Consider the following 25,517-nt stretch of genomic DNA (forward strand, 5'->3'; position numbering starts at 1 on the left):
TGTATTATCTGAAATAAACTCAGATTATTCCAAATTCGCATGCAATATAAACGTTGAAATGCAATATAAATAAAGCAAAACACACAGCGTATAGGCTATTCGTGACCATGGGCATTTACGTTGACCAGATTCTTTATTTCCATTCATAAATATTTTATTACCGAATGGCATTTGATCTGGACACCTCTCAGAGTCACCTGACAGTCAGCTGTCTCGAAGCTGCTTTATTTTTCTGAGTTGGAGCTCATGGCTTGTGTGTAATGAAATGTGATTTTGTTTAGTTTTCTTCACGTTGCTTTCGTGTTTAGTGGAGAGATGAAAATGTCAGGACCAAACGGAGATCCCGAGGTTACAGCTGATGAAGGAATCATCGAGGATGATTTTAATGAAGAGGGTGAGTTTTATGGAGATGGGTGTAAACAACAGAGCTGCAGGTTTGAGATAAATCAGTAATAAATCTATATGTTGTGTAGATTTATTATATCGAACCGATGAGGTTAGGATTTAAAGCTCTTAATCTGCAGAGGAGGCTGTTCTGGAGACACTAGGGTTGCCAGATTGAGTCTTTCCAAACAGTTTCTAAATAAATAAATAAAGTCTAGTTTTCACATTTGATATTAAAGTATAAGCAAGTTAATAATTAAAACGTTTTAAAATTTGTTTGACTTAAGTCAATTTAATTTATTTTCGAATCTCTTATTTTTAAATTTATATTCAATTTTAATTTATTGCCCTTCCAATCACCTTTAACTACCAATTATAATACATAGGGCCAAATTACTCAATTCTGATTGGTCAATCAAGGAGGGCAAATAAAATCTGCAAATAAAATCTGTAATCTGCTTAAACAATTAATTTATTTTTAATTTAAGCAAATTATATAACTTATTTGCTTTATAATTATTATAATTTGCTAAGTTTTTTCAAATTTATTTTTAAACTTGCATTCAATTTTAATTTTTCTCTTCCATTCACCTTTAACTGCAAGCCGTGTCAAATAGATAAAATTGATTTCACATTTTTTACTTTAATTATATAAGAAAATAAATAAAATGAAAAATCCCTAATTTGCTTTAAAAAATCTAAATCTGTTTTTCAAATTTAACATTTAATTGGATTCAAGTAATTTTTTTTTTTGGGGGGGGGGGTATGTGTAAAAACTTTCATTTAGATATACATTTACAGCATTTAGAATTCAACAGGAATATTTTGTGGTCTTCATCAATCACTTAAAAAAAAAAAAATCACAGTAGTCCAAACAAGTCCGTGTTTAAGAAAACCAAGGTAAAACCATGTTGAAGAAAAAAACAAAACACCTATCTTTATGGAGTTCGGAAGTTCAAGTATTTGAATATTTTAATTATACAAACATTACGTTTTGTCTGGTGTATTAATAAATGTATCGTTTGCCTTTTTTGTGTTGGGGGGAAAAAAAGCAGAAGGTAAGATTTAAGCTTTAAAAATAATCATAATGCTAATAAAGTTCAAATCAAAGTAATTAAGGAAAGAAACCGACCAAAAAAAAAAAAAGTATTAAATACACTAGAGAAAAACATTAATAATTGAAAGCCCAGTATTGCCATGATTCATGTCTGTGACGATGTACATGTCCGTAAACTTGGATGTAAAAACGATCTTTTAATTGACTTTAAATCTAAGTATGGAAAAAAATTTTCCTAACCATCACAAGGCAGAACAAATGATCTGTAACTTATCTAATTGAATAAAAATATAGGTTGTACCCAGCATTGTCCAGTAAAACATGTTCAGAGTAAACGGTTTATATTTTGTATATTATTTAGCTTGAGCATTGACTTTAATTGATCTGTGTAAAGTAATTTGTGCCGTAATCAATGACATGAAGTGAAATGAGTAACCTTAACCCGAAGTGAAAAGCACAGGAAGTAATTTTGCTCCTTTGTGCAATTATACAACATATTGCATGCACCACAGTTGAATTTCTTCACTTGGTCATGTGATCACGGTCACGTTTCTTGAAACAGAGTACGCTGCCATTAACTCCATGCTGGACGAGATAAACTCCTGCCTAGATGACTTGGAGGAGCGGAATGACGCACTGAACGGAAAACTGCACGAGCTCCTGGAGTCCAATCGACAGGCTCGCCAGGAGTTTCAAGCGCAGCTCGACAAAAAGGAAACGGAGGAGCAGAAACAGCCGCCTTCTGAGGGATGATGACCAAGTGGACGCTTGTGTCTAGTCCTGACTCATTCCACCGGCATAAATCTACTGTAAAGTGTACAAATATCTAGCTTTGTATGGACTGCACATTTCACCCTTTTATGTACAGCTGTTTTGTCATGTTAAACTTTGTTTTAAGATGCACACATACCTCTCCCCCCCCCAGAGTGATTTCTGAAACATTAAAGTTAATCAAATATTTTAATAGACAATAAGATGCAGAAAAAAAAACAAAACACACACATCTGGAGGAGGAGAAAAAAAAATTACAAGATGCTTCCAGCTCCTATAAAACAATTTTTTTTTTAAACCCTAATTCATTTGTAGAATAAAAATAGATTATGAAATGTACACTTCCATCATGGTGATCATTTGTCACATTGCTGTGGTAGGACACAAAACTACACATTTCCTTAGGGTTTGTCTGTCTTGAAAACAGGCGTGCGAGGAAAAGACTACAGCGTGGCTTTTTTTTTCCTCTCTTCTCTTGGAACTGGATTTAAGGTGTACATTTCTAGTGTTATTCAATGTAGTATGGACTGAATAATACTGCATGTGGTGCTTGTGACTGAGCTCTAATTAAAATGTACACCTCAAAGGAAAAAACAGGAACGAACTGTGTTGAAAGACACACGGCTATACTGCTTTAAAATCCTGTAAAAACGTCGGTTCTCATAGCGGTTAATAATGCAATTCTAGGACAGGATGAAGGCGGTGCTCAGGCTGTACCTGATCTGGATATGGCTTCAGGTCTTTCTGTAAATATGACGTGGAAACAAAGCCACATCCAAGCACTTTAACCGTCGATTTCTCAAAACATTAAGAATTTCTACTATTGTTAGGTCATGAGTATTAAAATCATGTGTCTGATAAGAGCTTCTAAACAAGGGCCAGTGCAAGAGTACAGGGGAACCTCAAGACAAATTTAGTTGTCGAGTATCATCAAGGGAAAGGAGAAGATAAAATTCAGCACAGATTGGATATTAAAACAGCAGCAGCAGTTGTTAATACATCCTAAAGCCCAGCTGCTGCAGCTCCCCCCTTAAAGAAAGATCGAGTCCACAAGTGTTCTGCAGCACAATAGCCAAATAACATGACTTTTACTTGCAGGTTGAACAAAGACCATTCTGTTTTAATTTCTTCCAGTGTATTCTGACAGCATTTGCTGCAATGCAAACAAAAAGGAAACAATAGTGGAGAGAGAGGAGAGAGACACAGACAACTCGGGGAGAAGTAAAAAGCAATCAAATCACAATTGGAATAAAAAGATCCTCCAAAAAAAAAAACCTATATAAAGCAGCTCGTTTCTCTATACAGTCGGAAAAATCTAAATGGATCGACGAATAAAAGATTCATTAAAAGATCTGTTCTCAGCTCTGCGTGAAACCGTTCAGCATTTCCAAAGAGCCAAAGCTCATCTAAAGGTTGTTTTAAAATAAAATCCTAAGCACAGAATTCGATGCTTTTAAACCCATCAGGAGATCTCGCTCGTTTTGACCAAATGACAATTAACCCAATCTAGAAGGCCTGTGCAGGATTTCATTCAAGTTGTCGTGTGACACAGACGGTGTTCTTCAGTTTTAGAAGACACGCACACTAAACCAAGTGAATAAAAAGGGATTACCGGCTTCTGAAAATTAGTGTTTTTTTTTTTAATTAATTCACACTCCGTGATCAGAGCATGAAAGACAAACAGTATGGTCATACAATCAGTGAAGCTAACGACATTTAGCAACAGCGACGCCACCAATACTAGGACACTAGGGTGATGTTTAAGAATCCTGGATTTGAGGCTAATGCTGTGGGTGTGCGTGAGACAGACCCACCCACTCGTCAAGTTAACACTTTGTTGGTCAGCAGAATAGCATGTGTAGAGAGGGGAAGCTCTTTAAAGAGCACTGGCTTTTAAGCTCTTTCTTCAAGCTTAGATCATAAGTCACCTTCTTGGAGGCTTTCATATGCGTTTAGACGGATTCAAGGTTTTACTGAATGAAGGCTTGATGCGTACAACAGAGTTGTATCGCCCATCACTTGTTTCCAATGCTTCCTGCCTTTCTCCAGGAGACACCGCAACGACGAGGCATATCCATCTATTAATAATCCATCCTACAGTGAAGTACGATTTCTCCAAGAGCATCACAGGTCCGATCAGGATGTGCCCGAGTTTAGCCTGAAGCTAAAAAAGGTGTGGTTTTTAAAAAAAAAATAAAATAAATAAAATAAACCAGGGACTAATCAGGTTCACTTTTTTTTTCTCCTTTTAAACTTGCAGCTCGGTTTGCACGTTATTCCACAGATCAACACTTGAACTTCCTATCAAAATTAACGTACCTTCATATTTCTTCCACTTTACAAAAACCATGTTAAAAATGCTCGTTAAAGTAAAACATTGCTACATTCTAAGTCACTACAAGCTTGTGAAGGGTTCAAGAACCTCAACATGATGGAAAAGTGCAAGATCCTTCAACCCTTTATCTTTACACACATTCTGAATACATTTTGGGGAGGGGGGGGGGGACAAAACTAACTTGTGAGGATGCAAAATCTGGGGCAAAGACCTACAAAATGGCTGAATATAAGACCTACTTCTTTCTACAAGGATTGTCCTATGGTCCTGGCTTCCCACTCTTCATGAACAATCGAGGATGGGTAATGGACATCGAATGAAATCTTCCCACTCTTTCCGTCTCTCCAGAGCAGCTCAGCGTCGTCTTCCTCCTCTCCCTCTTTTCTTGGCAGGCATCCTGCCACGCCCTCTGCTCGTCTTCTCTTCTGGGACACTGAGAACCTCATCCTCGTCATCAGGCTCTTCTGTGACCGTGTCTTCCTCCGTGTCTCTGGACTGGGTGGGAGACCCAGAAGCAGGCTGCTGGTTAGGGGAATGTGGTGCGCTGCTGCTGTTATTATTGTTGTTATTATTCTCTTGGCTGGCGGTGCTGCTGCTTTCCTGCTCAGTAGCTGCTTCAGTGGACTCGAGTCTACTGTTACTGATAGCAGGGTCACTTAAAGCGGAACCGCTAGGAGACTCTGTGTCCTTGGTTTGATGATCCGCTGAGGTGCAAACTGACTCCGAGGCCTGTAAAGCTGAAGCTTCCTGAATCTTTAATGCCTTATATCTCTGCAACGGACAAAAAAAAAAAAAAAAAACCACAAATTTAAAATCAAAGATCTTTTCTGCGTCAACATAAACGTGTAGGATGTACAAACTAAAGACGTGCCAACATTGCGATTAAGGAAAAAAAAAAATGCATATAAGCGGGCTAATTTTGTTTAAAGATGTGCACAAAGTAGTGCCGTCAAGCGATTAAAATATTTAATCGCGATTAATGTCGTGACAGTCATAGTTAACTCGCGATTAATCGCAATTTAATCGCACATTTTTGTCACATAAAAAAAACATTGTAATTCTCTTAGCATAAAAAAGTGAATGGGCTTGCTTTGTACCAATGTTTTTTTTTTTATTGCAAAGCATAACACGTCTTGACACAGCCATTGCAAAGTGAAACCTAAGCCGAGCACCAGGGCTAGCAAGAGAACCATGAGTGAAATGATCTACTGTTTGAGTTAGTCTACAACTCTAATCAGAGAGACAGGTTACACAGTGACGGTAGGCTTGACATGCTTGATTATAATATAAAGTACACTATTATATTAAGTTTAATTTGTTCGTTGATAAATATTGCATTGAATCTGATCTTTACTGTTTCAGCTCACTTAACACATTTTGTACTTTTACACTTTCTGCCTGTTGATGCGTCGCGCTGTCCAATCAGAGGCGGCCAAATTTGCATATTACAGGAAGGATTTCTGGGATAGCATTGAGTTTACAGTTCAGAGGGATCTGGCTTCTTTAAACGCTGTCTTCTTAAAACTGAATAAATATTTAAAAAGAGCCAAATGAGCCAGTCTTTTGAACGGCTCTTTTCAAAGAACGGATCACAAAGATGCGGATCCCATCAAAGAGCCATAAATCCCATCTCTACTAGCGCGCCCTGCCCGCGCTGGTTCTTTGGGGGGGGCAGAGGACTCTGGCTGTGTGGGGTGTGGCATTACAGTCTAGCTGCTATCGGTTTTCTAAGCAAAGTCTCTGTTCCAAGTTCCTGGCAGTTTCAAAAGCTTGTGAAAAACCTACATCATGTCACAGAACGTTAATCTTGCGATAAAAAAAATTATTCGCCGTTAAAATTGAGTCAAGTTAACGCGTTAATAACGCGACATTTGACAGCACTAGCACAAAGCAATAGTAAGAAAACAGCAAGGCAGAAGTCTGCTTGATTAGCACCTCCTCCTCATTTGCTACACGCTTGGGATTTCTATTGGCTCACAAAGCCAAGTGAAAGTTCACCCCGATAACGTAAAAGTAACGACTTCTAGAAGGAAACGTGCACCTTTTATGCGCTGTGTAAAAGGCGGCCGTTTACGTTTAGCCTGACCACTACTTTAGCTGGAAAAGCAGAATAGTGTTGGTATCTCTAAGGAAGGAGGTAAATATCCTTTGTCCCGTTTCAAAACGTGTTCTAGAAAGCAACAGCAATACTAACATATTTGCCTTACCTTTAGATTCTCAAAGTGTTGGCGTGTCTTGCAGTGAGAGCGTCGTGCTGATGTCTCGTAGTGATAGAACTCGTTACACAGGCGGCACAGAAAACCAGCCACGGGAATTACGAAGTTGGAACCTTGGAATCATATTTCATAGCAATACAATGAAAGATTGCAAAATGCGCAAAAAATAAAAAATAAAATTTATACCTAGTCAAATACTGAAATCTGATTGGTCAGATTTGAGATAACACTTTACTGCTTCTATAGAAGTTTGTATGAAGGACGTGAATAATCGAAGACTAATAAAACGTTATTGTATGGCACAAGCTACTTCTGGTAAAATCATGCACTCTGATTGGTTCCTTAGTGGGCAGCATTTTTTTACCCCCTACCCCTGGTCTGCAACACATTTTCACACAAGAAACTCATCAGTTTGCACATCACACCACAAACATTTGCATTACTGCTGTATCTGCTGCTATTGCTCATTTGCACTACTGTTCATATACACCTCATAAGCTACTCTTCTCGCACCCTCTCCATTAGATATTGTACTGTATTTGCACTACTACCATTTTGTACACTGATTTTAGAGTGTATTTTATTTCGCAGTCCAGTTTCCATCAAATCCTGCACTCTGATTGGCTGGCGAGTGGGTCTGTATCCTACGTTATGGACCCCGGTTACAGACCTCTGGAGACGTGCTCGTTCACAAACATCATAGCAATTGTTGTCAACATTTATTTTTGCATTTCTCAGGAGAATAGCATTAATTTTACAGCATGGATAGCGATAACGACAGTGTTCACAGCGAAAGCGAGTTTTACTACCCTGAGGAAGAAGAAATAAAAGAAAACATTTCAGGAGAAAGCTAAAAACCTCTAACTTGCTAACGCCGAGCAAAAACATGGCTGAATCCTGAATGACTCAATTTTGTATAAATAGGGGACTACATAGGCAGCAAAATGTAGTTTTTTTTCCTGCCATGGAAGTGCACTTGTATACCGAGGAGGAAGCCATTTGCATTACAGCCATGAATGAGGATTCAAAATGGCGGCTCGGCTCGGTTTTCCCTTTTGGGCGCTCTCGTTTTCTGTTAGAATTTGGTAAAGAAAAAAATAAATATATTATTTACCAGCTTAAGGTCGGTCCGTATGGTGAAATACCGTGACCTCGGCCCAGAGGGCCTCGCTCAGTACTTTCAAGACCTCGGTCACGGTATTTCACGATACGGACCTCCCAGCTGGTAAATAATATATTCTAATTTTTTTTCCTCTTTATGAAGTTTTTTTTTTTTTACACAAGTAAGGGGAGAGAGAAACCGCATTTCAATTCTCCTATGTGTCCTGGATATATAGTGAATTGACAAAGAATCTTTGAATCTTGAATTTTCCCGTAATGCCCGTGGGTGTTTACGGACTTGCTTTCCAAGGCGCTGGCTTTCGATGTTGCCCAAAAAAAAAAAAAAAAAACCACTGAATTGGACATTAAAACGGAATCAAAAACGGCCGAAACACAAGACAAACCAGGGTCATGGAGTTATTCAAGAAACAAAGAGCATTCAGAAACCACGAACCGAAATTCAGTTTTGAAACCGCTAGCCGTTTATCCTGCATGCGTGACTCAACTGTTACAAATAGGACGTGACAAAACAGCGTCACACCTCATAAAGTGGTCTGTTTTGACCCTTGTGTGGTGTTCATATTTTTGTTACTCAGCCAATGTTTGAGTCTGGTGGACCTGCTGCATTTTGGTGTTTTAAATTGAACACAAATTTTACATTAAAATACTTGACAGATGTTTACTTCACTCCAATTACAAGCAGTATAGTTTATTTAAAAAAAAAAAAGTCTCACAGACCTGAACACCATACAAGGGTTAATCTTAGCAATAATTAAAAAAAAAAAAAAAAAAAAACCCCACCCCACATCATAAACCCTTTTTTAACCTCCAACAGTACAGTTCAGTCCATACTGCCAAGACCACGGTCTGATTTTTCCCATAAAGGCCAAGCAACAGAGGTTAATAAGGGGTTCATTATTTAACGGGGGGGAATAATTGTTAAAATCAGTGGTGAGGTTTTCTGCAGGACAACATAACTCACATTTATGGAAGCAGTCCCTGTCTGGTACAAAGTGCTGACAAGTAAAAGTCGTAGCTTTATGTTCATTTTCCCAACACTAACGAGAGATGTTGCTTTTTTTTTTTTTAGCAACAAGAGGCTTTTATAATTTTATTATTAATATCAAGATGCTGTGAAGGAAACCCTGTTTAAAGCTGCTATTACAGGGACAAACTTGTTTCTTGGTCAACACCTGTAACGATCAACAAATAAGCACGTGATATATGGTTCGTTAATAAACGAAATAGGAATCTTCAGCAAATTGCTGTGGTACAAGAGGAATAAAACGCATGCTGCTGTTAGAAAAGTAGCTCTGCTTGGATTCCATTCATCATTTTCCTACGGCAGCATGAGCCAAAATTTTTTTTTTTTACATGCTTAATGCATTATGATGTTACACGTGTGCATCAGGACTGAGATTATTTGAAATCTGAACCAACTGCTGAAATCCGCTAGTCTGTTTCTGTTAAAATTAGAAAGACCACTTCAACTGTTGAAATGACATTTAGATTTAAGAGCATTGCAGTTGGCGACAAAAATAAATACAAAGACTAGGCAGGAGCTCCAACATGTTCCTTACCATATATGGTATCAGACTCAAACTCCTCCTCCTCCGTCATATCTTCCAACGTGACCTCCATCTGTACAGGTAGTCCTTCCTGTGAAGGACAGAACAACCAAAAATCAACTTGCATACCTCTTGGAGCAGGATAAAAACATGGGACGCAAGACCACCAAGTTTCCTCCACCTGTCCGTTTTCTTCATCCATCCTCTCTTCCTCGTCACTGTCCATGCCTTCTTCATCTGCGCCCACTGTGTACACCTCCAAACCCAATTCGTCCAGATTCCCTTTCCCGGTCTCTTTCAACACCTATGAAGGAATGATCTTTAATTCTCAGTCAGTGAAGGACAGTACAGTATGATCCATCACAAACGCTGCACTGTGAGGCAGAAAGCGTACCTGCTCCAGGCACTGTTTGTGCTCGGTGGACTGCATGTGTTCGATGAACTCTCTCGATGTTCTGAACTGCTGCTTACAGACAGTGCAACTGGGACTCGAAGAACGGCTACAGATCTGCCTCAATAAACGTGAAAGAAAAGAGGGGGGGGGGGGGGGGGGAAGGCACTCCATCTCAGTGTCCTGGTTCAAATTTGTTGTTACAGTGGTTCTCTTTCCACATTACCATTTAATGTTTATTTTGTATAGTTAAGCTCCTATTTTTAAATACACGCCATGCTCAGAGGTTCACCTTGTGTTCCCTGGTCTTACGATGATCCATGACATTTGTAGTGAAGTGGGTTTTGCAGGTGGGACACCATCTCTGCAGGCCTGGTCTTTTCTCCCTGTGGAACACAAGACATTACATCACGATGGCACTTGTGTTTTTATATCTGATAACATTTTCAGAGCAAGGGACAATCTTACACGGATGCTGTTCATTAGAGATTGTGCGTGTGTATCCGGCTCACCCGTCTTTGCGCGACCCCTGAAGAGACTCCTGGACACGAGGCAGCAACGTGACGAGGCAGGCGTTACTCATGTGCTGAATTTCCATCATCCTCTGCTGGTGGGCCAGTCCATTCATGTGGCTCTGGAAATTCTGTGCGCGCACACACACACACACACACGGCTACTTCTACTATCACGAAAGTGCAGCAGTCTAAATGGAAGCACTTGAAAAAAATACAAAGCCAACAATAAGCTTTACAGAAAATCTGTAACGTTCATAGCACCTTATCTTATTTATGAATCAGTATGCATTTGTAATACTGATCTTGCAGAAGACCACAACATACAATTCAACCCTGTAACAAATTTTTATTTATTTATTTTTTAAATGGTGTTCTTTAGCATTCAGCAGTTCCACCCATAGAAAACCCATTTGTTCTGATAAAGTCTGGTGAATAATTTAAGTCAAAATATAGGTAATGCAGGTCAGCCTTTAAAGCTCAGGAGGCAACAGTTTTAATTTTATGCACATTTGAAGATTTATATGTGGAAAAAAAAACCCTCTAATTTTCTTCTGGTCCCAAGAAGTATTGTTAATAAAAAAAAAAAATAAAATAAGTTAGCACGGATCGTGGTGAATTTCTGTTTGGCTATTTTCGTGACCACTCGGCGCGTGACGTCACTTAAGTCAAACCGCTAGAGTTGGAGTCCACTTCTGTTTACTTACATTGCCGTTCGGCTTGAGCGCAGACCTGCGTTCGGGAATTTCCAAAGAAAGAAAAAACATGCCTTATTGTTGTGCAGTGAACTGTAATAAATGGGACCGGTTCAGGAAGAAGTAGTTTTTAACCTTTTTCCGAGAGAGGAGAAGTGGAGCGAGTGGGTTGGCTTTTTCCGAAAAAGGAGACGAGGCGGAGAGAGTGGATTGTGCGCGTGAAACAAAATCAGTCAAAGAAGAAACGGAGCAGCAACGCTCAAGCAAAAAGGAGAAGATTGGAGGTAAACATTTTTACTTTTGCTTGCAATTGACAAGTCAAGAATCCTGAGGGATCCTGTACAATCATTGTGGAAATGAGACAAAGGGATAATTCCTCGCTTAGAGTCGGCTATAAATAGTATAATGCCACGGATGGCAGACTAATGTGGCCTACTGGCGCGCTGTCCAGTAATCGTTCCCTATATCCACTAGGGAGGGCGCTTTAATTATTCTTCAAAAGGGCTTTTATTTAGTATTACGACAAAAGTAGGAATTTATATCATAACTACCAGGATAAATCGTTTGGGCGCGAGTCTTGTTGAAGTCCGGGGTCACCGCGATCAGAGTCGGCCGAGTCGCTGTCCGATTCTGAGGCCACACGGTCCAACCAGTGAGCCACATTCACTGATTGCTTTGCAACGGCCATAGATTCATACATATATGGTTTCACCTCTCGATATTTAATTTGGAGAGTTCCTACTTCAAAATCTCTATCGCTTTCAGACGTTTTACACAACCTCTCACGACCAAAGTCCATACACGTGTGCTCGGTTCGCAAGTAAACACAGAGCTGCTCCCGGTCTGTTTGGCTTGAATGACGTCACGACGACGGTCCCCTGGCGGTGAAAGTGCACATAAGTGAGATCAGTGGTCGAAATACTTTTTTCCAGTGTTCTGCAATATTGCAGAATGTCAAAATTTTGTTCTGCAATTTGGAAATATTTTCTGCAAATACACAAGCCTCCATACTACACCCTTCTCAACCTAATAATGCCTATATTTACATCATATCTAGCTTTACAACTCATAGCATTACTGTAATTCTTTATTCTCGCACTCTAAAAATAAACGTGTTAACATGGCCACGATCTTTCCTGGCTCAATTGAATACAACAAGCTGAGAATCTTTACAACCTAAATCAAAATTAACACATTACCTTGTCACGATCTTCATTGAAAGTTCTCCGTTTCTGAGTCGGCACCGACACGCTCATGATCTTCGCGGAAAGTTCCCTCTATTTCTGGGTCACCATGATCGCGATTTTCTCTGTAGACCTCGCTTGACTGCGATGTACCCGCTACAGCAATCCAACTAGAACAGCGACTGTCTTCATTTTTGTCACCCTTGCGGACACGCGATCTGTCGCTGTTGTTGGAGTCACGTTGGCTGCCGGTTTTGCTGAGATACGATAAAATAGTCCTTGTTTTCTTGGCGTTTTTGTCGGACTCTTGCCCCAAAGAAAAACAATCCTCTTCTTGGGAGCCATGTTTGTTGTGCCGCATTGAATTCTGGGAGATGCATGGCGGAAACTGCCAAACACTGCCGCGGTAGTTGTCGGGTCCTCCCGGCGGGTATTAAAACCGACGAAATCTTACATCAGAAAATGGCAACTGCCCTTATTTGGTTGTCGTCGCCTTTTGTTGGTATTACATAAATATTGCTCAACTTTGACCTGGAAAACACCGTCAGGTTCGCGCGGCGCAGGTTTCAGTTTATTTACAGCGCCGCTAGTTTGCTAAATTGAGAACCATTGAATCCCGAGCCTGATTTTTTTTTTTTCACTCTGCAAAATTGCAGGTTATTTAATTTTTCTTCTACAATCTTGAAAATCATTCTGCAAAATGCAGATGGGTATTTCGAACACTGAAAATATAAACAAACCTTCGGAAATTGGGCAAACCAGTATATTTTAACCGTTTTATTCAACTTTAGGGTGCAAATTAGACACCAGGAAGATTGGATTTGCTTTTTGGGTCCTTCTTCTAGACAAAGTTGATATTCTACGTTTCACCTCCAACCCTTGCCTATGACCTTTAAACCTGAAACACCTCAGGTTACGTGGTTTGCTGCAAAATATTTCATGTCGCATCACAATGATGCTGCACAGTATCAAAATAAAGAAATGAATCATGGCAATTACAAGTTGCGACACTTTATGCAGCACTCAGCACTGTTTTCATAACCACCTTCTAAAAAGGTGCACAAAAATAACTTGTCTAGTTTTTGGGCATGTTGAGTGACAAACTAACTGAAACTATCGTGATGATGAAAAGTCATCTGGCTGTAAGATCAGGAAGTCCAAAAAAATAAAAAATAAAAACACCCACAACCCAGGCCAATTACAGCCAGCCATCGATAAGAACTTTTCTAATCACGTGCATCTTGTATTGCACTGATTCATTTGTTTTCAGCTTTAAAGGAGAACTGAAGTCATTTTTAAAATTGCTTTATTTCTTAATTAACGTGTTATTCAATTACGTTTTCAGTTTTAACCTTATATTGTGACTCGTATTGACGTATTACACTTATTGGCCTTTAGCCATGTTGAATGTAGTTCGTATGGTTCACAGCAGGTGTCGCTTATCCACACGATCTTCACGAGACTTCAAACATGAAGCGTCAGCGCCGCCATTTTGAAAACTGTTTACACAGCGGCCAGATCGCCATATCATTCCACTTTAGATTAATTTTGAGATTTTCCAGCTTCATCAGTGATGGAGATTATTCCATACGACTTCGAACCAACGTGGAGTAGAGAAGAGTTGGAAAGACGGCAGGATAAGGACGAGTCCATCGCGCTGGTATTTACGTCGTCATCACTGTCGCACAATTAAAACGTGCCAAATCAGGCGGCTTGTGGGTTTTCAAAATAAAATACATGCATGCACTTTGTGTGATAAATACATATACTGAGCGCATTTCCCACACAATCCTCACTAAGGTTTCGGACAGCACGACAAAATGGCGTCCTCGCTATATAGTGAGTAAGGAGCGATCTCGGACACAGGGAAAACTTCCGGCTTGATTACGTCAGCATCCGAAAGAGAGCGCGTGTGTCTTTTGACAACATTGGCAGATGTTGGACACTTTGATTTCCGCTGTACGTTTTACTTCCGTCCTACGATGTCTCGCACAGGTCTCAACGAATCTCGTTTACGGCCATTGCTTTGACATATGGACTGATATATTACAGAGCATATTTCACTCATAGCTTGCTACAGCAGCGACAAAATAGCGATCAAAAACATTCCGATATTTAATAAAATCTCATCTCATTATCTCTAGCTGCTTTATCCTGTTCTACAGGGTCGCAGGCAAGCTGGAGCCTATCCCAGCTGACTACGGGCGAAAGGCGGGGTACACCCTGGACAAGTCACCAGGTCATCACAGGGCTGACACATAGACACAGACAAACACTCACACTCACATTCACACCTACGGTCAATTTAGAGTCACCAGTTAACCTAACCTGCATGTCTTTGGACTGTGGGGGAAACCGGAGCACCCGGAGGAAACCCACGCGGACAACATGCAAACTCCGCACAGAAAGGCCCTCGCCGGCCACGGGGCTCGAACCCGGACCTTCTTGCTGTGAGGCGACAGCGCTAACCACTACACCACCGTGCCGCCTATTTAATAAAATGAGAAATAGAATTTAGATTTTTTTTTTTTTTTTTAATTGCTTTCAGTTCCCCTTTAAGAGAGAAATTTGGACTGCCATATTACACCTGTGCCAGTGTCCCCCAAATGACTGACTGTTTTAAAAACATTCTATTTAACAATAGCAATCACATCATTTTCAGTCAAACTAATACTGAAGCTAGTTATCACAGAAGCTTACTTGTTGGTTGTGGCAGGTGATGTTACAGATATAGCAGTAGAATTTGTTAGCAGTTTCTCCTCCTCCTGCTGCTGCTTCTTCTTCTTCTCTGGCCCCATCACTGCTCCTGTTTGTGTCGTCTTTACCATCGGCTACAATCACTGAACCCGCAGGCTCCGACTGGCTCAAACTGCTCTGCTGATCTGCATCTTTGAGTGAAGACTCGGGGTCTTCCACCTGCTGCAAAGAGAAAAAGTCCCTTAAAACACTTCTGTTCATTCAGCATCGTGCAGAATTGACTTTGGTTGAGATACCAACCTCCGCTGCCCGGCTTTGCTCCAGTGCCTCGGCTGCCTCAGATCCGACTACTGTCCCGTCTTCTTCTAGTATGCAGTCTGAAACAGACAAGTCAACCAGAGTTCATACCATTTCCTATACATAGATATTTTAAATTGGTAAGAGATTCATGACATATGGAAGGACTGTAGACAAGTGATGGAGGAGGAGTTACATAGATGTTGTGCTTTTTTTTTTTGAAATGTAATATTTTATACAGAATTTGTGGTTACCTGCCGTATCAGGATTGTCAGCAGTGCGTTCATACTCCGTACTCAGAGAGGCTTCATTGTCAAGTGGATCATTCGGCCTGAGGACACAACAAAACCTCTATGATCTAAACAAGTCTGATGAAGGAATTCTTGACGTCCATTACGCCATTCATAAAAAGCATGAGTTTATATCCTTGTTATAGTTACAGCTTCTCAGAATCCTATAAATGATTAATTCAGCACAAGTTATATACGGGTCCATCTCAGAAACTGGTCTCTCATTTGGGACATTATGGTCAAAAAGTAAATTTTCTAATTTCACCTTTTTTTTTTTTGCATTTACCCAACACTCAATGTTTCTTTTGTCATGGTTAATAAAAATAAAGATAGCATCTTGCTTTATCTGGCCTCCACTGTGGAAAATTTTGATTACAATTCAAATGCTTTTGTAAAATTGATTTCCATATAAAATAACTCCATCATGAAGAATTAAAGCCCCTCCTTCACAGATGAGTGAAAATATTGAATAAATTTCCTCTTTTTGATTGCTTGGGTTAAAAATGCCAAGTGATGATGACTGAATTGATTTTTCACTTAAATATGAATAATATGATACAGTTTGGGTGTTTGATACGGCGAAATAGGACACAATGGAAAAATCAAGAACAAACTGGAAAGATGAGAATAACGGCGGTGGTAAAAGAACAGCGACTGTACCGGCTGAAGGTCGCACGGGTCTCTGCTGCGGCGCGCGAGCAACGGGACATCACTACCGCACCAGACGGAGCGCGAGGTGGGGCAAAATGACTGGCTGTAGATTCTATCAAAAAGTTCGATCTAAATTGACCATGGTTGCAAAATATTGGCCAAAAATACGCAAACGCTACGAAATGTGAAAGTAAGATGAAGGGAAAAAAAAAAAAAAAACCCACACACATTCTATTGCCTTATACTGCAAGACGAAAACAAAATAAAACTGTCAAAACTCACCTTTTCAGCGATAACGTCCGAACAGATCACCCGCGTAACAGAAAGACCGCAAATAGAAGCACGATCAACTTCTAACTGTTGGAGTGGAAAATTCCATTCTACACATGCAAATTGTTAATGTGTGTCCTTCCCCGCACACAAATAACACGCTACGGTAAAAAATAGACCACGACTCATTTTATAGCTCAGAAATTCATACAAGACCAGCTACCATCATAACATATTCTGTAAGAAACATATTCTATACCCAACTTTCGTTTTACAAAACAAACTCGCAGATTTATAACTGTTATATCATAGTGATTTTAAGTTACTACTTTTGGTGAGGTCGTGACCTCGACCCTGAGGCTTTCCGTTTAGATCAAAACACACGATCGTATTGGTTGTGGGTTTGCGGAAAACGGAGTTACAATGGTGATCGAATATTTTGCATGATGTTTTATTACGGTTATGATTATTCTGTGAGCGCACCAATCCTTAGGTGGATAAAGTTACAACTTAAAATACAATTAGTGATAACTGTAGACTTTTCAGTGGACGACAACCTTTTAAAGGGAATGCGATGTAGTCGACCATTTATCATGTCCCAGATCAAGCCGCCATTTTCCCACAAATTTGCGCCAAATTTTGAATATTCACATCAAAGATTTAGTTTCCTGTATTATTTCTTTCATCATTTTATTTAAAATTAAAACCAACATCACCATTCAAAACTGTATAGTTTATTGACGGAGTATAATTTAGTGGGGAACCCCCACAGTACCCAGTTTCTGAGACAGACCCATAAACACATGCAAAACAAACTTTACCCTTCTGTTCTCGGTTTCTTTGCAGATGGCTCATCCGGCTGCTGCGTGGACGATTGACTGCTGACGTCTGCCACTGTTGTGGTTTCATCTACAGCAAAAAAAACAAAGTTTTCACAACACCACAAAGAAAGAAAACAGCAGGGTGTGTAGCATAGTGTAACCGGTACCTCGGCTGCTACTCGCCCCAGACTGGCTGTCGGGGGCAATCGCAGGTCTGTATTCGTTCTCCCTCTTCCTGTCCGGCTGTCGTGACTGAAAGTCCTGCGTGTACACCGTCAACCCAGTCACTAACAGTACGCTTAATTACAACCAAATAAATTACGGAGCTTTTAAATGACACGGGTAAACAACCCAAAATGACTAATAATTACAAATGGCTTACGTTGTTGTAATAGCGAGCATGAGGGTTGTAGTGTCGGGGAGGAAATCCCATATGTGGAGTTTTAATAGCAACCCCCAGTGGGACTGGACCCAAAATGGAGGATCTTGAGCCTGTGGCAAAAAACTGCTGAAACTGCTGTCCACCCATGGCAAAGCTCCGCATGCCCCCTTTTGAAGAAAATAAATTTAAAAAAACAGGCACAAAATATATAGCCATTAAAAGGTAAAATCCCTCCTTGCATAGACTTGTGTCTAACATCTTTAGATGTTTGATTACGAAGACGTTTTTAAAACTCAAGACAGTTATATAGTCTAACTGATCAGCCTCCCTCTAAAGCAGCACTGGACTATCATGCAACCTCATTGGAAAAGTTCATTCACAGATTGTACCACGTATTACACCTAAACAGAAACAATATTCAATTTAAAGCATACATGCGCATTGGTCAAGCTTTTGCGCCGTCCTGTTTCGTTTCTATTAATATGAGAAAACGATGTTATTTAGCACCACGGAAATTCATTTTAACCTTAAGAACGTTACCAGCTTTCCGCACTGCGTTTACTTTAAGAATTACTCTAATCATGTCAGAGGACCGATCTAAAATTCTCTACAAGCCACCGATATAAAGAAAGAATGGCAAACCCGGGAGGTACTAGGCTTACCCTGCATCTGCTGCATCAGTAATGCACCTTGCAGCATGGGATTCGGAGCGATGATGGTCTGAGTGGCGGAGCACAGGTTGACCATGCGGGCAGGAGGCGGCGCTGGAGCCGGGACGGTCATCGGCCTGTTAGAACCCAACACGCATTTTGTAGTGTTACAACCTGGATCTTAGTCACATGATCTTAGTGTTACTGTACAGCTGATCCTGGAAGACTGCAAACACCAAGGAGCTATGAAAACAAGTCTGGTCTGAAGTTCTAGAAGAGTATCAGAGTTTGGTTATTTACGCAACACAATTCAAAATGGATCTCTTTCAACTGTTCAGAGTCCACAATCCTAATCAAAAAGTAGTGAACGTAACCACTTTGAACCAATTTATAAAATCATAAGTATTATAAAAGTAACTGCAATCACTATCTGATCATGCTAGCTGCTTATCCAGAGGTTTGTACAGCAAGGAATTTTATATGGACCATATGGCCAAAAGTTTGTGGACACTTGACAAGAGAGACAAAAACACCCATATGTGCTTAGTAAAAAACAGGTCATTCCAGGTTTATCCCCCCCTAATTTGTGGTTATAAAGAGCACCACTCTTCTAGAAAGGCTTTCCACTAGATTTTGGAGTGAGGATGGCGAGATGCATGTTCACTGGGGTTGAGTTCAGTCAGAGCACTGTGCAGGATACTTCATCGAGCTTGCTGTGTACAGTACAGAGAGTTGCACTGCCATGCTGGAACATGCTTGGGCCTCTTAATTTCCCTCAATGAAGGGAAAATTGAGACGTTACAGCAAACAAAGAAAAAAAGACATTCTACACAATTGTGCGCCTCCAACTTTATGGTAAGAGAGTGTTTGGGGAAGAACCACATACAGGTGTCGATATACTTTTGGCCATATATAGTGTCTAACTGGACCTTTCCTAAAAGATTAACGTTTCCTTGTGAGCCCTTTTTCAGACGACTTTAATTCTGGACTTGAACCAATAACAACCCAGAGGTGACGTCTCACCGGCCTGCTCCATGGTGATGGGGGATATGATGCGTTGGTGGAGGCTGTGGTGGCGGAGGAGGTGGTGGAGGAGGCGGTGGTGGGGTCTGCTGCTGGAACAGCTGCTGGAGCTGACGGAGATGTTGATGAAACTGTTGCTGCTGCTGTTGCTGGTGATGGTGAGGGTTGAACATCCTGATCGTGGAGCTGATGAACTGACTAACTTGACCGCAATGCCTCAGTAGGGACTCCTATGAACGGGAAAATAAACGGTAGGCAGAGTTATGACAGATCATCCAATACCCAACATCCAGAAGGCTGGAAACAGGGAAGAGGGGAAAAACTGAAAAGGACAAGAAAATAGTCCTTATGTATTTAGTGTGTTACATGGAGAACATTAGAAGGGAGTGCATTTTTGTTTGTTGAAAATCAAGAAATAAATATTGGTTTATTTGGAAATCTCTAGGATGAGCAAAATGCATAATTGGTTAATTAAATAACTGCAGGGAAAACAATTAACAGCCATCCATTTCATCATCTTTTTATCCTAATTTCTAAGCCACCCGTATTCAGGGAAAGATATCCCGCCTCCTGCGCTGTGACTGGGTCGTTTTATCCCGCCTCCTGCACTATCATTGGCTAACACGACTATTCCACCTGTCAGTCATCTGAACAAGCCAATCCTAATGCAAAAAAAGCAAAAAGTATCAGAATACAGGTGTATGGGGAAGAAACGAATATATAAGCAACCTAACATGCATAAAATAAAAAAAAATTAAAATGCATAGCTAAATCATTGTAGCGACGACTAACAACAAGCGCGTAGTCAAGGCTTGACTATAAACAGAAGAAAATATCAAATCTTTAAACTAGCAGGCTAGTTAATGTAAGCTAAACACGCCAAGTACTTTGTATTCGGAAGCCGTTAACTAGCTTGCAATTCAAATAATAAGAGCATTAATAGTGCCATCTGAATTTAGTATTTAAACGAGTTTTTTTTTTTTTTTTAAAGTCCGCGCAAGCGCTCCAACCTGCTTTCGAACTTTGTGCAGGGCTTCAGAGAAAACGAGACAAAACTAGCCAGCTAGCTAAGACATTAGCTTTGAGGCGACAGCTTGTTGCATCTTTAACGCTACTTTTTTCACCACCTGGTAGCTAATTTTGTAAAAACTAACATTTAATAAAAAATATTTGAATAAAATTTCTAAATGGGCAGAAGAAGAAAAAAATATGAGCACTGTTCTAACACAACATTACCGACTACGCACCTGCTATGCTAACATACCGGTGTTTGGACGGACTCGGCTTAGCTAGCGTCCACGCGGCACAATCCCAAATACTTCCCTGCTACCTACAAAAGGCCACTACTTATAGTATAAAGATATGCCATATCTAGTGCAGTACATATCCAAAATGGTGTGGTTTGGAATTCGGCGCGTGAGTGTGGTTGAAAATAGGCTTTGTCTGAAAATATGTCTCCACCTAATGGAGTGGAGGGCGAAGGCCAACAAAAATGAAACAAAGCCCAAAGACAAAATGTGTCTTCATCATACTACTTCTTTTGGCTGCTCCTGATTAGCGGATCTTTCGTCTCCATTGCTCCCTGTCTTCAGCATCCTTCTCTACCACACCTGCCACTTTCATGTCCTCTCTCACCACATCCATGCATCTCCTCTTTAGCCTTCCTTGTTTTCATTTGCCTGGCAGCTCCATCCTCAACATTCTTCTAACCACATGCTCTGCATCTCTTCTCAGGATGTGCCCATACCATCTCAGTCTCATCACTCTTCGCTTCATTCCTTAGCTGTGCTGTTCCTCTGATGTGCTCGTTCCTTATCCCGTCCAATCTTGTCACTCCCATCGCAAACCACTTAGAAGAAACCTTTATTCGTCACATGCACACTTCAAGCACAGTGAAATTCATCCTCTGCATTTAACCAATCTGAAGCAGTGAACACACACACGCACGCACACACACTCAGAGCAGTGGGCAGCCACACCAGAGCACCCAGGGAGCAGTCAGGGGTCAGGTACCTTGCTCAAGGGCACCTCAGCCCAAGGCCGCCCTACGTCAACCTAACTGCATGTCTTTAGATTGTGGGGGAAACCGGAGCACCCGGAGGAAACCCACGCAGACAACATGCAAACTCCACACAGAAAGGCCCTCGCCGGCCGCTGGGTTCGAACCCGGAACCTTCTTGCTGTGAGGTGACCATGCTAACCACTACACCATCCTCAACTCCGCCACCTCCAACTTTGCCTCCTGTCTCTTCATTAAGGGTACAGTCTCCAATCCATACATCACAGCTGGTCTCACTACTCTCTTATACATCTTACCTTTCACTTTTGCTGGGACTTTCCAATCACAAATGACTCCCGAAATCCTTCTCCAACTGCTCCACCCTGCCTGCACTCTCTTTCTCACCTCACTATCGCAGCCCCCATTTTCCTGCACCCCAGGTACTTGAATTCACCAACTTTCTTTATGTCTACTCCTTGCATCTTCACTACACTCTCATCCCCATTCTCACTGATGCACATGTATTCTGCTCACCTTCATTCCTCTTCATTCCAATGCATACCTCCATCTCTCCAAACCCAACTCAACCTCCTTTCTACTTTCACCACATATCACAATATCATCCACAAACATCATGTTCCATGGTGACTCTTGCCTCACTTCGTCCGTCAAGCTATCCATCACTATGGCAAACGAGAAAGGACTCAAAGCAGATCCTTGATGGAGTCCCACCTTCACCTTGAACCATTCAGTTGTTCCGACTGCACACCTCACTGCTGTTTCACTGTTCTCATACATGTCTTGCACCACTCTGATATACTTCTCATTCGCTCCACTCTTTCTCATACAATACCATAACTCATCTCTCGGCACTCTATCGTATGCCTTCTCCAGGTCTACATATACACACAATGTAGCTTTCTCTGGCCTTCCCTGTACTTCTCCATTGACATTCTTAAAGCAAAACTTGCATCCGACGTGCTCTTCCTTGGCATAAACCCGTACTGCTGTTCACAGATTGCTACCTCTCTTCTCAATCTCACCTCCAATACCTTTTCCCATAGCTTCATGGTGTGGTTCATCAATTTTATTCCTCTGTAATTACTGCAGCTCTGTACATCTCCCTTATTCTTGTATATTGGGACTAGCGCACTTTTTCTCCATTCATTTGGCATTTTCTCATTCTCTAGGATCTTATTAAACAATCTCGTTAGAAACTCCACAGCCGTCTCACCCAAGCCTCAATCGGGATACCATCTGGTCCGACTGCTTTCCCAGTCTTCATTCTTTTCATGGCTGCCCTCACCTCATCCTTACTAACCAACTCTGCTTCCTGATTTGCTGTCTCCAATGAATCTGACCTTTTCTCTCTTGGATTCTCCTCATTTCATAAATCCTCAAAGTACTCTTTCCACCTTCTTAATACACTCTCTTTGTTTGTCAGCACATTTCCATTTCCATCTTTCATCACTTTTACCTGCTGTACATCCCTCACTTCCCTGTTTCTCTGCCTAGCTAGTCTGTACAGGTCTTTCTCTCCTTCTTTGGTCTCCAGTCTTTCGTACAACTACTGGTATGCATCTGCTTTCACCTTCGCTACCGCTCTTTTTGCCTTCTGTCTCGTCTCTCTGTATAACCGCCTACTTTCCTCGTCTCTCTGATCATCCCAATTTTTCTTTGCTAGCCTCTTCTCTTTTATAATTTCCTGCACTTCTTTGTTCCACCACCATGTCTCCTTGTCTTCCTTCCTCCTTCCCGATGACCACCCTAGCACCTTCCTTGATGCCTCTCTTACTAGTACAGCAGTAGTATTCCAATCTTCCGGCAGACTTCCATGACCATTCAGTGCTCGTCTCATTTCTTCCCTAAACTCCTTCTGATGTTCAACCTCTTTTAGTTTCCACCACTTAATCTTCGGCTCCACTATTTCACGCTTCCTCTTTTTCACTTTCAAGCTCATCCTGCACACGACCACTTAATGTTGTCTAGCTACACTTTCCCCTGCCATCACTTTACAGTCTCCAATCTCCTTCAGGTTACCCCTTCTGCAGAGTATGTAGTCCACCTGTGTAGATCTTCCTCCACTCTTAAACATCACCCTGTGCTGCTCTTTCTTCTCGAAGTATGTATTGACTATTGCCAAATTCATCCTCTTTGAAAAATCAACCACCATTTGCCCTTCCACATTTCTCTCCCTTACACCATATCTGCCCATCACATCCTCATCTCCTCTGTTTCCCTCACCAACATACATGATGAACATGTGTCTTCATCATACTAACGTTAATAAATAAATTGATTAAATAATTTAAAAAATGTTTTGCTTCTTGTACCAACCATGTATATTTGAAACTTCTCTATAATAATACAATGCAAATGTTTCATGTAATGGACTTAATTGGGTCACATGACCTTACTGTAAATAAACCTGATCCTGGAAGATTCCAGAGTCTGTCAGAGAACATGCCATAAACACATTTAGACCTATTCATAAACAAAAAAGAAAGAAAGAATATACAATTGGACATCCACTGATCATAATATCATGCTGTGGGCAGCACGGTGGTGTAAGTGGTTATCACGGTCGCCTGGCAGCAAGAAGGTTCTGGGTTCGACCCCAGCAGCCGACAAGGGCCTTTCCTCCAGGTGCTCCGGTTTCCCCCACAGTCCAAAGACATGCGGTTAGGTTAATATGGGATGGCCTTGGGCTGAGGCCCCCTTGGGCAAGGCACCTAACTCCCAACTGCTCCCTGGGCGCTGTTAGCATGGCTGCCCACTGCTCTGGGTATATGTGTGTGCTCATTGCTACAAGAAGGCTACAAGAACGTAGCAAAGTGTTTTCAGGTAGCTGTTTCCTCAGATCATAATGTTATTAAGAAATGGCAGTTAACAGAAACAGTGGAGATCAAGGTGAGGTCTGGAAGATGAAGATAACTTTCTGAAAGACCTGCTCATTGGATTGCTAGAAAGGCAAATAAAAACCCCTGTTTGACTGCAAAAGACCTTCAGAAAGATTTAGCAGACCCTGGAGTGGTGGTGCACTGCTCTACTATGCAGCGACACCTGAACAAATATGACCTTCATGGAAGAGTCATCAGAAGAAAACCTTTCCTGCATCCTAGCCACAAAATTCAGCGTCTGAAGTTTGCAAATGAACATCTAAATAAGCCTGATGCATTTTGGAAACAAGTCCTGTGGACTGATGAAATCAAAATAGAACTTTTTGGCCACAATGTGCAAAGGTATGTTTGGAGAAAAAAGGATGCCAAATTCCAGGAGAAGAACACCTCTCCAACTCTGAAGCATGGGTGTGGATCGATCATGCTTTGGGGTTGTGTTGCAGCCAGTGGCACAGGGCACATTTCATTGGTCGAGGGAAGCATGGATTCGAATAAATACCAGCAAATTCTGGAAGCAAACATCACACCATCTGTAAAAAAGTTGAAGTTAAAAAGAGGATGGGTCCTACAGTAAGACGATGATCCAAAACACACCTCAAAATCTACAATGGAATACCTCAAGAGGCCCAAGCTGAAGGTTTTGCCCTGGCCCTCACAGTACCCTGACCTAAACATCATTGAAAATCTGTGGATAGATCTCAAAAGAGCAGTGCATGCAAGACAGACCAAGAAACCTGTAGAACTGGAAGCCTTTTGCAAGGACGAATGTGTGAAAATCCTCCAAGTACTGTAAGAACTGAAAGATTATTAGCTGGCTACAAAAAGTGTTTACAAGCTGTGATACTTGCCAAAGGGGGTGTTACTAAGTACTGACCATGCAGGGTGCACAAACTTTTGCTTCAGGTCCTTTTCATTTTTTGGTATTTTACGCCTGGAAATGATGGAAATAAAAATGTAATCTTTTGCATGCCATTGTATATGTTAAGCTTTTATCTCAGATTTTTACATTCACATGATCATACTGACAAAAGCATCAAAGTATCATGCCTTAACCTGTACCAAAGAATATAGCATGCTCTGATTTCATTATGAATTTATTCTTAATTTGTGTTATATATATATATATATATATATATATATATATATATATATATATATATATATATATATATATATATATATATATAGTCACTATAATGCATTTATAACATATCTATAACACTCACACAAATAATGTGCACATTAAAACAATTTATATTTTTATATTTTTCTTTTATATTAGTCTGATAGCTTATTTATTTATTTATTTATTTATTTATTTAT

General features: G+C 40.7%; 2 protein-coding genes across 4 annotated transcripts; one reads left to right on the forward strand and one right to left on the reverse strand.

The window, feature by feature from the left end:
- Window positions 1-200: 200 nt before the first annotated feature.
- bbln (bublin coiled coil protein) lies at window positions 201-2,551 on the forward strand. The gene is made up of 2 exons (XM_060912862.1): window positions 201-394; window positions 2,004-2,551. Exons 1-2 carry the CDS (start codon window positions 316-318, stop codon window positions 2,192-2,194), a joined length of 270 nt encoding a protein of 89 aa, XP_060768845.1. The 5' UTR covers window positions 201-315; the 3' UTR covers window positions 2,195-2,551.
- ciz1a (cdkn1a interacting zinc finger protein 1a) lies at window positions 2,383-20,629 on the reverse strand. 3 transcript variants are annotated; one of them, XM_060912858.1, is made up of 16 exons: window positions 20,543-20,629; window positions 19,296-19,525; window positions 18,285-18,409; window positions 17,623-17,789; window positions 17,408-17,501; window positions 17,241-17,328; window positions 15,463-15,539; window positions 15,212-15,288; window positions 14,915-15,133; window positions 10,336-10,466; window positions 10,116-10,209; window positions 9,827-9,940; window positions 9,614-9,736; window positions 9,445-9,523; window positions 6,755-6,876; window positions 2,383-5,318 (listed from the first exon to the last, which is right to left on the reverse strand). In XM_060912858.1, the coding sequence occupies exons 2-16, from the start codon at window positions 19,466-19,468 to the stop codon at window positions 4,902-4,904; spliced, it is 2,100 nt and encodes a 699-aa protein (XP_060768841.1). In that variant the 5' UTR covers window positions 19,469-19,525; window positions 20,543-20,629; the 3' UTR covers window positions 2,383-4,901. The 3 variants fall into 3 exon arrangements, with proteins under 3 accessions (XP_060768841.1, XP_060768843.1, XP_060768842.1); XM_060912860.1 differs by having other exon boundaries at window positions 20,560-20,626; XM_060912859.1 differs by lacking the exon at window positions 20,543-20,629 and having other exon boundaries at window positions 19,296-20,457.
- Window positions 20,630-25,517: the final 4,888 nt, after the last annotated feature.

This window comes from Neoarius graeffei, chromosome 28 (genome assembly GCF_027579695.1).
Source record: "Neoarius graeffei isolate fNeoGra1 chromosome 28, fNeoGra1.pri, whole genome shotgun sequence".
Classification (NCBI taxonomy): domain Eukaryota; kingdom Metazoa; phylum Chordata; class Actinopteri; order Siluriformes; family Ariidae; genus Neoarius; species Neoarius graeffei.

Excerpts from the sequence above, each read along its gene's own strand:
- bbln (XM_060912862.1), top strand. The coding sequence starts at position 316 with ATGAAAATGTCAGGACCAAACGGAGATCCCGAGGTTACAGCTGATGAA. Across the intron at positions 395-2,003 it reads GGATGATTTTAATGAAGAGG|AGTACGCTGCCATTAACTCC; the intron begins GTGAGTTTTATG and ends TTCTTGAAACAG.
- ciz1a (XM_060912858.1), bottom strand. The coding sequence starts at position 19,468 with ATGTTCAACCCTCACCATCACCAGCAACAGCAGCAGCAACAGTTTCAT. Across the intron at positions 10,210-10,335 it reads CAGGGGTCGCGCAAAGACGG|GGAGAAAAGACCAGGCCTGC; the intron begins GTGAGCCGGATA and ends TGTGTTCCACAG. Across the intron at positions 9,941-10,115 it reads GTAAGACCAGGGAACACAAG|ATCTGTAGCCGTTCTTCGAG; the intron begins GTGAACCTCTGA and ends TTATTGAGGCAG.